Raw genomic sequence first — 14927 nt, 5'->3', positions numbered from 1 at the left:
CCGGGCACTCTCCATCCTGTAAACGGACACATACTGTACACAACATGTGGGGTACATACAGGGGGTGATAGTTATGGTGAAGCAAGCTGAGAGGGACGTTGTTACCTCCGTGAAAAATGGAGGTATTGTTTTTGGTTTGTCTGTGTGTCCATGAAAAATGGAGGTATTGTTTTTGGTTTATCTGTGTGTGTGTTTGTGTTTCCACACATTTGTAGTCAGCATAACTTCAGAACGCCTTTATGGATTGTGATGATATTTGGTACGCTGGTAGGTCTTAGGGAGACGAAGGTCAAGGTCAAATATGGGCCTCCTGGTGAATGACCTTGGTGCTGAAGCAGAACTTCCGTTTTTGTATCTTTTGTCCTGAACATGCTATGGTCTTGGATTTTTGTTGGTACTATGTTTTCCCAAAGGCCCTGTCACACATTCAGAACCTTCCCCCGAACACCAGCCGACCAAGGTTAGTAGAAGTTTGGGACAGTCTGACCAGATTTAAGCAACGCCTACCTTTCTATATGAATCGTCCCAACTACGAAGTACCTAATACCATCCCAAGAGAACAAGAAATAGCCATGCCTTCAAGTACCAGAGTTATCAACCAAGAATTGAGGTGTTAAAGAATTCATTCTTTCCTAGAACTATCGCAGAGCGGAACTCGCTGTCACCAAGTACAGTAGGGGCATAATGTCATTAGATAGCTTTAAACAATGTCTAGAGTTAAATGTTCAAGGGTTAGGTGTAACAAGTCGTTCGGTGTAATGTAGCCAGCTGCCGCTGCCTGGGAAGCTGGTGTGTTACGCCGAAGGGCGGTTATACCGGCTACACAGATACAGAATCAAATCGAATTTGTGTTAGATTTGAGTTAAAGTTAACTGCCAACCACACCACATATATATTGTTGTATGTACAAATGTATATATAACTGCCAAACTTTTTCAAGGTCCACAGTCCAACATGCCAAACAAAAAGTTCCCATCAGGTCTGTTTGAGATTTCAAAATTACTAACCTACCCCTTTAATTGACAGTGTAGAAAGGTATGTTTATTATTGTGTCTTGGGTTTTGAAGTACAACCTTGAAGTGTCTAAACCACATGGACTTTTCTGAAGAAAACCAGTTGGGGAAAATATGGTTCAAGGTTTTTTCTTACATTCCAACATGTAATCACAAGACGTGGTGACGGCACACTCAAGTTTGTCAACACCAACACATGGGACAATACAATACTCATTTTCACCTGAGCGAAGTGAGGAAACTTGTGTAAAGTGCCTTTCCCAAGGGCACAAGATTGGTGGCATGTCAGGACTTGAACCCGAGACCTCTTGGTTCTGAGTCGGGCACTCTGCCACTACACCACACGACCCCACGACAAAGGTTCAAGGTTACTATCATGGCAGTACTGTGATATTGAGCTCATGAGTTGGGGATTGAAACAAGATTCGAACCCTGCCATGCCACTGATATTGTGCCCTTGAGAAAGGCACTTTACACAACTTTCCTCACTTAACTCAGGTGAAAATGAGTATTGTATTGTCCTCTGTGTTGGTGGCAGCATAAAAATAAGTTAAAGACTTGAGTTGCCGTCACCACGTTTTGTGATTACATGTTGGAATATAAAAAATGTATCAGAGTATGTGACCAAAGCACTACACATTTAAGACACTTTAGTCTAACTAAAATATTTAATAGATATTTTGTGCAAAAAGACGTAACATGCTAAGATAATTAATGCACTGGTAGTTGCATATTAAGCAACATTATGTGCTTTATTCTTTAGAATGAATGATGCTACATGTAGATGCTTGTTTATGTCTACATCAAGGAACATTAAATCTTAATCTATATTATTAGTGTACACAAGTCATGTATATTGGTGTACTGACTTGAATCATTGCATAGTTGGAGGCACATGCATAACATGTGCATGTATACACATTTAGACTGATTAGTACACAATACACATCGACACAGCATTGAATAGACAAAGATGCTACAAACACAAGACAAAAATAGAAACAAAAGAAAAACACAATAAATATTGACAATGTGCCATAGTAATACAATCTTTACAATACATCTACTGACGGCTTAAAGCAATACGAAAACAAATTTTACATGCATTTGTAACATTTAACAACATACATACATGTACATACATGGCACAATTATATAACATTGTTGGTGAAAGGAACAATAAAGCTTAGTAATATTAATGTTGTGTTTCCTATTACAGTCCTGAAAAAACTAGGTTCGGTATAGGTAGATACTATTTTAAAAGTTTCTTTTACATTTTAGTTATCTTTGAAATGCATCAGCGAACTGGTATTTGGACATGATTATGTTAGGTCTGGTTCTGATTCGGTCAAGTGTATCTGATAAAAAATTTTATGTCTCTCGGCAGCGGTTGACCCAAGAAAAAGGCTAGGGTCTGTCTTTTTTCTAGGATCAGATTGGTAACCAGAAACACAACATTTTCCCTAGGCCTAAATGTTACTAATTGTAAGTCCACACCAATTTAATTTGTTGGTTCTCAGATTCGCCTCTTCATTTTTTTTCTGATTTGCAAAAAAAAAATAGATTCTGCTTCAGAATCAAGCAAAAAATGCTCATATTTTGCCCCCAACCGTTGAGGAAAGTCCTTTTATTCCTAGTTGTTACACTTGTTCCATCTATCAATGAAGTGGTTTGATTAAAGTTCAAAATTCAAAGTTTAGATTTTAACCCAGCCTGTGTTGACCTCATGGCTTCTATCTAAGCATTTGGGGCTATAATAAGATGCCTGGACCTGTTTTTAATTTTTTTGCCCTGTCGCTTCATATTTTTTCTGCAAAAAATCCGAGAACCAACAAATTAAATTGGTGTGGCCTAAGTGAAGCACAGTGGCTAGTGTCGACTGCTGGTTCCATGTCGACTGTTGGTGCCCTGTCGACTGTTGGAGCCATGTCGTTGTTCTACTTTCCTCCGAACGGCGTCCGCTAGTCGTCCCTGGGTGTTCGTACGCTCGCCGGACGCCATGGTGTTCCAGTCACGGGAACTGATGCGACGTCCAAATATCTCAATCTGGAGAAATCACAAGTCGGAAAGTTAAACATTTTCCCTTCCATAAGTATTATCTGACAGAGGTATACACTGTCTGTTTAATGAGAATGGTTTAATCACTTGAATCAACTATTCCATTAGATAAACTGTGGTGCGGTATGTTAAACAACTCTTGTACATGTGTATGGTTTAAGCTGCATGTAGATCTAAATTCGGGAAAATTCCGGCTAAATTTTGTCCATTCCTAAGTTTCCATATGAATCGAAGCAAATTTGAGTTGAATTTGAGTCAAATATGACCCCCTGATATGCCCCAAACACTCCCGACTTACCGTATACTTCCAAATGATTGGCTGGTGTTCAGCAAACACCAGCCAATCATGATTGAACATCGCTGAACATGGCCAAATCTCCAAAACACTTCAATGTGTGAAACACACATGTATATATACCATGTGCATAAAAAGAAACAAGCAATGTTACCAACCTCTGCTTCCCTGCGATCCTTGTTGTATGCCTGTAGGCTCTGTCTGGTCTGTTGGTCCAAGGTGTCCTTCTCATCACCAGAACTGTGTGCCACTAGAGGAGGTAAACACACATTCAAGTACAACATTGTAAACATCTCATACTCCCTATTACCTCTATGAAAAATTGAGATATTGTTTTTGGTGTGTGTGTCTGTAGACCTGTAGGTCAGGTTGTAATGGATATGGTTGGGTTAGGTTTGTCCAAGAGGGAGACAGTCATTATGTTTACCAAAGGGAAACATATTGTTTTTGCTCAGTTTCTTCCTCTTCTTCTTCTCCAAACAGTGACCTGTGACCTGGCCAATACCATGATTTGTTAATGTCTGTCACCATGGTGACTGGTGTTGGGTTACATAATGTTGCAATTTCATGGTCTGCTCTGCTCCTGTCACCATATACTAGTAGTGCATGCATGTTAATGTGTTTGAGTAAGAATTGACAGAGCAGACCATGTCCAAAGGTAAACATTATGCATATCACTTCTCTAGTTAATTATCTTGCATGATAAAGAAGGATTGCAAAGGGAGTTTACACATTCTCTGAATTCTTGTTTGGTGTTGAGTTGAAATTGCAGTTCTAAGTTCAATCCATTTGACAGTAGTTTTCTGTTTTTCTTGACATAGTTTGTTATCTAGCATAGGACAGACAGGCCAAGCACAACTGGCCTAGGGTGTGTTCATTGTAAACATCAAGACTTAGACAAACACTAGAGAAATTAAAGTAAATCTGACCCTTAAAGCTGGGTTAGCCTAACAGATATATGTTCCTTGTTTAAAGTTAAAACTTTTGGTCCAACCCAAAAATTCTCTCACCTAGAGCTTTCGATCATTCACTCTGGTCTTCCTCAGTAGACTGACCCAGTGAGGCTTGTCACGTGTTGGCCCAAAAGTTTTAACTTTAAACATGTAACTACCAACACAGATGAACTTTCATGATAGATATATGTGTCCGACTCGGTAACATCACAAAATACATTCTTCTATAATTAATATGTACTTACAGAAGTTGGTTCCTTGCATGATCCGCCCTACTAAGTCTCGCATGATAGTCTCTGCTTTGACTGCATCAGGTGTTCCAGGTGTTCGGGAGGGTTCAGACCTGGCAGGTGAGGGGGCGACTGGCCAGGTGCGGGTCACATGAGTGGCAGCTGAAGGGGGAGGAGCCTTCAGACTGGGAAAGAGAGGAAAGAATCATATGAACATCACATGACTGTCACATGACAACCTGTTAAACTCAAACATTGAAGGGGGAGGAGCCTTCAGACTGGGAAAGAGAGGAAAGAATCATATGAACATCACATGACTGTCACATGACAACCTGTTAAACTCAAACATTGAAGGGGGAGGAGCCTTCAGACTGGGAAAGAGAGGAAAGAATCATATGAACATCACATGACTGTCACATGACAACCTGTTAAACTCAAACATTGAAGGGGGAGGAGCCTTCAGACTGGGAAAAGGAGGGAAAGAATCATGTGAACATCACATGACTGTCACATGACAACCAGTTAAAACTCAAACATTGAAGGGGGAGGAGCCTTCAGACTGGGAAAAGGAGGGAAAGAATCATGTGAACATCACATGACTGTCACATGACAACCAGTTAAAACTCAAACATTGAAGGGGGAGGAGCCTTCAGACTGGGAAAAGGAGGGAAAGGATCATGTGAACATCACATGACTGTCACATGACAACCAGTTAAAACTAAAACATGGAAGGGGGAGGAGCCTTCAGACTGGGAAAAGGAAGGAAAGAATCATGTGAACATCACATGACTGTCACATGACAACCAGTTGAAACTAAAACATTGAAGGGGGAGGAGCCTTCAGACTGGGAAAGGGAGGGAAAGAATCATGTGAACATCACATGACTGTCACATGACAACCAGTTAAAACTAAAACATTGAAGGGGGAGGAGCCTTCAGACTGGGAAAGGGAGGGAAAGAATCATGAACATCACATGACTGTCACATGACAACCAGTTAAAACTCAAACATTGAAGGGGGAGGAGCCTTCAGACTGGGCAAGGGAGGGAAAGAATCATGTGAACATCACATGACTGTCACATGACAACCTGTTGAAACTAAAACATTGAAGGGGAGGAGCCTTCAGACTGGGAAAGGGAGGGAAAGAATCATGAACATCACATGACTGTCACATGACAACCTGTTGAACTCAAACATTGAAGGGGGAGGAGCCTTCTTTCCTCTTTGAAGAGGGTTGACTGGGAAAGGAGGGAAAGAATAATGTGAGTATCACATGACTGTCACATTAGATTTAGAAATACAGCAAAAGACATACAAGATACAAATATTCAGGCAGATGTCAGCTTAAACTTAATATAATAACAAGTTTGATAACAAGTTAATCTGAACAATAAACTTGATTTGATGAAATTTGTTGCTTACCTGAATGTAGAGAGTGTCTCTGAGGGTGCAGCTGATTTCTATGAACAAGAATGAATTACGAGGAATTCAATCATCTTTATGACATTGACGTTTGCTGCCATTTCTTAACACACTCTTGTCATCATTGCATACAAGTGTTGGAAATAGATTTAAAATAAGCCATGAGGCATCTCTTTATTTATTGGGTACCAACCATAAATACCTAGAACGAGCCTATGATACAAAACAAGCAACCATTTTCATCAGTGACATTCAATCACATTTTGCCTCACAGGTATCAGTGTGCTATGGGATAGGTTGTTTCAACTTCGACTAGGAAATCGACTAGAAAATCCAGTCTTGCTGTTGTGAAATTGCATTGGATGGCTTTAAACTTTTAGATATATAATTGTCCTTACAGGTTTGGTATCTTTCATCCTCTTGAGTTCATCAATCTGTTTCTGTAGCATGGCGATCTGGTCGTCAGCCCGCTTCTGTAACTCGTATCTTGCCTGGCGCTCCTAGGGTGGGAAATCAATGAACAACAAGGATATTTATTATGTTTACCAAAGGAAAACGTATTGTTTTTGCTCTGTTTCTTCTTCCTCGTCTTCTCCAAAGAAATAAGGTCAATGACCTGAACCAGATGTCTGTCACCATGGTAACTGTTGTTGGTTTACATCATCTTGCAATTTTATAGCAGGAGGGATTTAGACTCCATATGAATGTGTTGGAGTAAGAATTACATTTGTAACAGAGCAGACCATATGCAAACTTCAAGGTAGACCTTTGCATAGTATGCCTTTTTTTAACTTCTTCTTTAAATTTACCCGAACCGTTACAAAAAAAATCATGTGGCGAATTCAAAAGTTAACAACTCAAACAGTAGACAATTAAAACATTCGCTAACCGCATCCAGTTCCTGTTCCAGTGCCAGTCTTTCCTGGTCCTGTTGACGGCGGGACTGCTCCAGGGCCAGTTCTAACTGCCTCTCCTCCTCCCTATACACAGTCATACACAGAAGAGTTAGAAGTGTCTTACTGATATTATACCCCTATTTTGAAAAAAAATAGTGTAACCCCAAAGGATTGCCGCATACACTTTCACAATAGTCCTTAGGATTAGAAGATCACACCGCATGCTGCACGGGGGTGTTCAACTATTTTATTTCAACACCTGAAAATATAGCTACAATGAAAGATACGAACAAAAACTTTTTTTTCTTCAATTTCTTCAGCTTACATTTCTTTAGATAATAAGACTTCCTAGTACCAAATATCATGAGAAAATCGTTGTGATATTTGTTGTAGTTATATATAAATTATCTTATTACCTTCTTCTGGCCAGTTCATCTTCCTGCTTCATCTCCACTTCTGCCTTTTGTTGTTCAACAAATCTGTAAAAACAAAAGACATACAAGTAAATACAGGCGACACAGGTTATCTGACACATACGACCCTCTGCTGCAATCACGTTTCTGCAGTAGAAGGGTCCATTCCATGAACAAGGCTGACAGAGTCGGTCGAAAATTTTGGGTAAGTCCTAATTTAATTATTGCTGGTAAGAACATTTAGCCCTTTTTGTCTTAAGTACATGAATGTTGTTGTAGTGTACCTGAGTCTCTGAGCCTCCCTCTCCTCTCTAGCCTGCCTGCGATCGTGGGCCTTCTGTCTGGGAGGGAGCTTCTCTACAGACCAGTGTGTCCATGGAGGGGGCATGCCCACACCTGTAACATGAATGTTATACAAAATTCATAAGAATTTGGAATTTTCTTCTTACACAACTGGTAATGTCTTTCACCTGCTTGCGTTTTGATGCCTGTCCAGGGCTCGTGAGTGCGACTGGTTTGGTCGCACATGCGCCCAGAATTTTGACTGGTGCGACCATATTCAAAATCATGGTAGCATGGTGTGCCAATCAAAAACTAAGACTAACAAGAGGTTCTTTGCTCCAAAGCAAATGTCGGCCTTTCTAGTTCCTATTTTATATTCAATTTGTATGGATTTAAGGTATTGTAGGAAAACAGTAGGAGCTCAGCACACTATTTTGAAAGAGTTCACACCATATGGCCACTCTAAACAATGTTGGTGAAACAACTTCACAAAGTCTTATTGATTAGAGCTATCAAGCCTAACTACTGCATTACATTGTCTCTTACAGTCTATAAAATGTAGTTATAAAATCTATTGATGCCAGAAGAAATGAACTCTTTTTTCTTTTTGAAGACTGACTTTGTGTGGGATCGAGGACAGGCATGGTAGACTTGTCATCCTTGTGGATCTGAGCATGCAGTGTCCTGTAGAACCTCTTGTTGATCTCGTACTGGAACTGGTGCATGTGGAGCTTCCGGCTGTGACTGGATAAAACCTGTTCCATCTGGTGAGACTGGTAAAGAAAATAGTAAACTTTATTGACATGACAAAAAGTTAGAGACTTTGGCATAGTCTAGTTGTATTTTCCTTATAATAAAAAGCAAAAAGTAAATTAACAATTGTGCTTTGATGTACCTAAGTGGGATTTAACACATGTACTACAGCCTATTTTAATTTTAATTTTTAGATATAAATTGGCCAGAGCCAGATCTGTCTGTGTTATTTTAAATACAAAGTTGTATGTTATCATGAAAGTTTATGAAAGTAAATGTTTAAAGTTAAAACTTTCAATCCAACACAAAAAGTTCTCTCAACTAGAGCTTTCCACAAGGCACTCTGGTCTTTCTCAGTAGACTGACCCAGTGAGGCTTGTCACGTGGCTTCTTCACTTAACCGTGACGGGGGGCGACATCGTCTACCAAATACCTTAACCCAGTGTTGACGTCACACTTAAAAGAAACTACGTGACAAGCCTCACTGGGTCAGTCCATTAAGGGAGGCCAGAGTGACTGGTCGAAAGCTCTAGGTGAGAGAACTTTTTGTGTTGGATCGAAAGTTATAACAATAAACAAAATTGTATATTGAAGTTTTTTTATGTTACTTACATTCTTGCACTTGAAGAAGTGTTCCCTGAGAAGCATGAGGAGTACAGTAGAGATGGTGGGGAGGACCTGGTAAGCTGGGACATCCAGGCCAATGATATACTGGTCCCAGATATACAGGAGACAGTCCAACTGGAGATACCCTGTGGAATACATACATGTACAAGTAAGAAACTGGGGTTGTACATACATTTATAGCTGTCTATAGTGTCCTCAAGCACTAGAAAATGTATTGTGCAGCACACTGAGAGTAAGTACATGTACTTGTAGGACCAAGTCCCTCGTACAGGGCAAGAATACAATGTAGTTTAAAACAAATTGAATGCATTGTTACATGTATATGACATGTATGTTTTCCTATACAGTCACACTACAGTTAAACTTAAATGGAATCATGTTTATCCTGGTTCAAAGTGGACTTAAGGTAGCTTACCTACAAACATGACCCTCAGAAGGGGTTGTAGAAGTGTCTTCAGGCCCTGTACCAGGTTAGTACGGCTGGGATTACCTGGGAGAGAAGCAAGGATTATAGGTAGTACTTTTTCTAGGTGTGGTATTGCCTACACATTCAATTCTCAGTATGGTTGCAAGGGGTCCTCACTGATACATGTCAAAAGAATGTGTTATACATGTACATGTGGGAGTCCACATACAAGAATAACTATCAATGAGACCAGCCAGTGGCTTTATTCATATCCTTGTCAGTGGCAAATGCAGTACTTTTTCCTAGGTGCGGTCTTGCCTACACATGCAATTCTCAGTATGGTTGCAAGGGGTCCTCATTGATACATGTCTGAAGAATGTGTTATACATGTACATGTGGGAGTCCACATACAAGAATAACAAATGAGACCAGCCAGTACTAGTGGCTTCTGTCATACCCTTGTCAGTAGCGAATGCAGTACTGATGGCAGTCGCTAGGTGGTCATCATGCTGCTGCAGCAAGTCTGCCACGGTGTCTGCAAACACTGACTTCTCATCGCTGAAATCCTTTGAATAAGTTAGAGAAAAAACAATCTAAGAAAGAGGTAATGACCTTCAAAGAAAAAAAACATTGGAAAAGTACATGTGGTCCATCACTTCTTACTGCTATATATATTGCCTTGTAAAATTTTAAGGATTCTATCCTACAGCTAGCTTAATAGTACATTGTCAGAACGTACTGTGCCTGCAAAAAAGCTGAATTAAAGTATTGTGCATAGCATTCTGACAGAATGTCTTGTTTAAGGTTGTATTTGCGTACTTAAGGACGGAATTCTGTCTATATCTTTCAAATGTTCTGTTGGAAAAGATATCATCTACAACAGGCCAAATTCTGATGCAACGTTGGCTAAACATCCAACAAAAACCATTTTAAAAAATAGGGTTTTGCGCAGGTGCAGTACGTTCAGCCAACATACTCAGCCAAATTCTCATAACAATGATCAGTGACAAGGTGTGAGTAAGGTGTGAGTGGTTCAAATCGTACAGTCTGGCCTTATGCAGCTTGTAAATTGTACAAAACTGGTGTGTTGCATCTAAAGGTGGTTTACCAGTTATGCGAAAGAAACAAACAAAAGGCTCCAAGCATTGAGTGACTTACCCTAACCCCTGCCTCCCTCATGTACCCAGGTCTCTGTGCCATGTAGGTTATAAACTCCTCCACCAGCAGAGCTTTAACATTGTCTCCTGCAGGGGCGTCTACAGACAGGGTGTTCTGTGTGACAGCCAGGAACGGCACCAGTAACAGGTAGTCCATGTCAGGCAGTGTGGAGGCTGTCTGTAGACTGGCGTGGTAGTAGGACAGGACAGACTGCATTGCTGTTAACACACCTAAAATGGCAAAGTCAAGGAAACCTGTGACAATACTATAATGAAACCATATCAAAACATTAAGGACCTGTACAAAAACTGTACAGATAGCAGTTTTCAATTTGGTAGCCAGCAAAAAAAGGCTAAGGTCTGCGGGTTTTGGCTAGGATCGGTTGGGTAACCGAAAACACAACATTTTTCCCTAGGTCTAAGTACATATACAGATCTGAAGCAATCTGATTGGCCAGTTAGCACCAAGGATATCTACAGAACTTGTCTGATTGGCCAGTTAGCACCAATGACAGGTACAGAACTTATCTGATTGGCCAGTCAGCACCAAGGACAGGTACAGAACTTGTCTGATTGGTCAGTCAGCACCAAGGACAGGTACAGAACTTGTCTGATTGGTCAGTCAGCACCAAGGACAGGTAGAGAACTTGTCTGATTGGTCAGTCAGCACCAAGGACAGGTACAGAACTTGTCTGATTGGCCAGTCAGCACCAAGGACAGGCACAGAACTTGTCTGATTGGCCAGTCAGCACCAAGGACAGGTATAGAACTTGTCTGATTGGCCAGTCAGCACCAAGGACTGGTATAGAACTTGTCTGATTGTCCAATCAGCACCAAGGACAGGTATAGAATTTGTCTAACTGGCTAGTCAGAACCAAGGACAGGTACAGAATTATGCAGTTGGCACAATTTAATTTTACTATATTCTATTTCCATAGTAAAATAGATCTATTACTTATCCATATAACCTGTCCCATAAGTCATCATGGTGTATTATCATGAAAGTTCATCTGTGTTGGTAGTTACATGTTTAAAGTTAAAACTTTCGATCCAACACAAAAAATTCTCTCACCTAGAGCTTTCGACCAGTCACTCTGGTCTTCCTCAGTAGACTGACCCAGTGAGGCTTGTCACGTGGCTTCTTTGAAGTGTAACATCAACACTGGGTCAAAGGTCTCTGGTAGACGATGTCGGCCCCCTTTTTTGTGTTGGACCAAAAGTTTTAACTCTAAAGATGTTAATGTATATTTACAGGATATGTCCTTTACCATAATGGTTTGCCAGAGGTTTGAAGGTGGGCTCGGACTGCAAGATGTCTTCACACTTCTGACAAATCTCTCTGTGCCAGGGGGACTTCAGGGAGGGAGACTCAGTCTTCACAGCTGTGGCATACTGTCTGCGCACTGGAAGAAAAGATGTATGTAAAAAAAACATTGTACCTGATATCCTGGAAAAGACCATTTTGGGAGGAAGGCACAGACTGACAGACACACAGACGCACAAACAAGCCCAAAACTTTGTCTGTATCAGTGTTCTAGACAGCCTGAAATTTTTCCCATCATCTCAAATGTATGTTGTATAACTCCAAAACCGTGACAATCCTAGGGGGTCTGGGGGAATGTTTTGAAATCTTGACCCCCTGAAACACTATTTTCTGCATTTTGAGGGGCAAATTTTGCTGGTAGACTAAGTTTGGTTTAATGAAATCTCTTCCCATATATTTACCCAATTCAAAGATGACGGATTGGGCAAAATTTTCGTTGTAACAGACACTGGCTAGAACACTGGTCTGTACAAACCTAGCCTGGTTACCAGACCTATTATAGCTCCCGAGTCTTATCCACTCCACAAAAGACTTGGGAGCTAAAACAGGTATGGTAACCAGGCTAGTACAAATCATAGAAGTTGCTAGCCTGGTTACCAAACCTATTATAGCTCCCGAGTCCTACATCCTCTCCGCAAATAGAGAGGATATAGGACTCGGGAGCTATAATAGGTTTGGTAACCAGGCTAAGAAGTTGCTAGCCTCCATGGCATGCCAAAAACTGGGGGTTTTGGGGGTCTTTAGGGTCTTTGGGACCTTTTATGTGCTATTGTCTGATTGCATATAGACAACATAGACGGCCTTGTTTAATTACCCCCATTTTTTAGAACAGGGCTAATCAGAAAACAGCCGAAGACCACCAAACCCCCAGTTCCATAAGCCTGCTACGGAAGCTAAGAAGTTGCAGATATCCAAAACACACAATGTCATACGTTTGGAGTTCCTGAGATGTAGTTTCCATGCCAGCTGCCTGAGTGTGGGGGGTAGGGGCTGGTTCAGACACAGGTGTAACTTATCCCTCATGTCTGGCCAGCGCTGCAGCAGACTGACCGCTCCGTCCCGAGCGTGGCCCAGCACCAGGTCAGACTTGGTGTTGACTGGGTGGTCCTCCAGGAGCTCTCTGGCCACCTCGTTGTTGAGAGCCATGTCCAGCATCTTGGACACCTGGGCATTCAGGGTGGTGAAGGAGGAACCTGGGAGAAACAAGGCACCAGTCAGTTATCAGTTATACATGTCTTGAAATTACTTGAAATTAACATTGTCCCAGTGTCAAATGACACTAAATTTTCAGCTCAGGACAATTCATATTACATCTTGGGACAATTTCGGGGCAATTGAAAAATTATGAGACCATCCACGTCATTTAGGAACGTGAGCCATCCATCCTGCTGCGGGCAGCCCATAATACTCTGACAAACATTTAAATTTGACCAATCTGGGATTCCAAATGTTGGGGAGGTGGGCCTTGAAGATGGTGCCGTGCCCATGATACTATCATGTATTTCCCTACAGTCGGAAAAATGATGGACATTTACTAATAGTGGACTTCAAGTTGTACAAATTCAGACTGATTTTTGTCCGTCAAAGGTGACAGATTGGGCAAATTTTTTTCTGTCATGAGTGGCAAAATTCTGTCAAATGATGGAATTACTAGTAGACAGGCACTGGCACTGACAAATTCTGTAACAGACTCAAGGGAAACTTCCTTCTGAATTCTAAATTCAGAAGCTGGTTGTCTCTAACTTGACCAGAAAGCCATACAATAACAGTTATTGTAAAGGGAATTCCACAATACTAAATAATTAATTGTACACTTATATATACCGTGCTGAATGGCCCTGACAGCCCTCTCCATAAACAGTTCCTTTTCAGCCTCAGACAGATCACTGAAATACTTCACATGACTCTCTGTCAGCTGCTGCTGTATGGCATCAAACAGCTCAACAGTGAAGCTCTTCCATTCCTGTAAACACGCAGAAGAACAGAATATCATACCCGGTATATTCACTGACATCAGCTAAAAACATTGTTATCTAGTCATGTGGCAAAGCGGTAGGGTGTTCGGCTCACACCTAAGTGGTCGAGGGTTCAAATCCTGCCCAATGCCACCAATCTTGTGCCCTTGGGAAAGGCACTTTACATAACTTTCCTCACTTTACTCAGGTGTAAATGAGTACCTAGCTTTGGTTAGGGACGTACCTTGGATAGGACGTACATGGAAAATGGAGGCCCCGTGTTTGGGACAGCCACACCCCATGCACATTAAAGAACCCAACACACTTGTCGTAGGGGGCCTTGGTGTGAGTGGTTCAAACCTTACAGTCTGGTCTTAGGTTTCACATCTTGAAGTGGTGATAGACACCTGTAATGTCAATCCTTCCACTAAAGTGGTAAAGCTTCATAAATAGAAAAAATAAAAAATCTATTTGTTTGTTGTCCCTCTGGAAGTCACTAAGTAACACAACATCTAATGGTAGGGTGACTGATGTTTTAAAGTTATGTAATGGATATTTCAATAGGAACATTTTGCTACATTTCTTTAGCGGGGGATACGAGGCTACAGAAAACTGTTTGAAATCAACTTAAATTCTCATACAGTATGAACCCCTAAATTGTAATTTTTAAATTGTAATTTTTAAATTACAATTTAGGGGAAAATAAGACTGGAAAAGCAGAATTGCTTAGCCTATATTATGCATGTAAAAAAATAATAACTTGCAAGTACTAGTTATCTTCAACCACAACTTAAACTACTACTTGTGGGTTGAACATAACGGTCTCTCTTGTTTCTCTGTTTTCGCACCTGTTGAAATTTGCTTAGTAACACAAAAACAAACTTACGTTTGTCTCTGTGACATGGTGCTTGCAGCCCTCAAGCCACTCTGGAGTGGTGGAACTCATTCTGATGGAGATCCTCCCGTCAGAAGTGTTACAAATTAACCAAAATTGCCCAAACTCGCACCAAAACACCCAGCAAACACAAACACCACACAGGTATGCGCACACCTGGGGACAAAGGTCACGGGCATGCGCAGTGGACATTTGAATACCATCCTACGTAACACCAACTCTAATTGGTCGGTTGGGGAAAGAGAGCAC

The 14927-nt window shown here is 41.0% G+C and overlaps 1 protein-coding gene across 1 annotated transcript; it reads right to left on the bottom strand.

Annotated features, from left to right (window-relative positions):
• Positions 1-2850: 2850 nt before the first annotated feature.
• LOC109468212 lies at positions 2851-14833 on the bottom strand. Its single transcript, XM_019766470.1, has 17 exons — positions 14670-14833; positions 13653-13791; positions 12761-13021; positions 11773-11907; positions 10506-10735; positions 9805-9913; positions 9357-9431; positions 8927-9066; positions 8181-8334; positions 7564-7675; positions 7283-7345; positions 6860-6950; positions 6369-6470; positions 5971-6008; positions 4565-4734; positions 3525-3616; positions 2851-3059 (listed from the first exon to the last, which is right to left on the bottom strand). Exons 1-17 carry the CDS (start codon positions 14727-14729, stop codon positions 2883-2885), a joined length of 2148 nt encoding a protein of 715 aa, XP_019622029.1. The 5' UTR covers positions 14730-14833; the 3' UTR covers positions 2851-2882.
• Positions 14834-14927: the final 94 nt, after the last annotated feature.

Source organism: Branchiostoma belcheri, unplaced genomic scaffold (assembly GCF_001625305.1).
Source record: "Branchiostoma belcheri isolate BF01 breed outbred unplaced genomic scaffold, Haploidv18h27 scaffold1, whole genome shotgun sequence".
Taxonomy (NCBI): domain Eukaryota; kingdom Metazoa; phylum Chordata; class Leptocardii; order Amphioxiformes; family Branchiostomatidae; genus Branchiostoma; species Branchiostoma belcheri.
The sequence above is the reverse complement of the archived record's forward strand: the minus strand, read 5'-3'. Positions and strand labels throughout refer to the sequence as shown.

Excerpts from the sequence above, each read along its gene's own strand:
- LOC109468212 (XM_019766470.1), bottom strand. The coding sequence starts at position 14,729 with ATGAGTTCCACCACTCCAGAGTGGCTTGAGGGCTGCAAGCACCATGTC. Across the intron at positions 9,432-9,804 it reads TGCATTCGCTACTGACAAGG|GTAATCCCAGCCGTACTAAC; the intron begins GTATGACAGAAG and ends CTTCTCTCCCAG. Across the intron at positions 3,060-3,524 it reads AGGATCGCAGGGAAGCAGAG|ATTGAGATATTTGGACGTCG; the intron begins GTTGGTAACATT and ends TGATTTCTCCAG.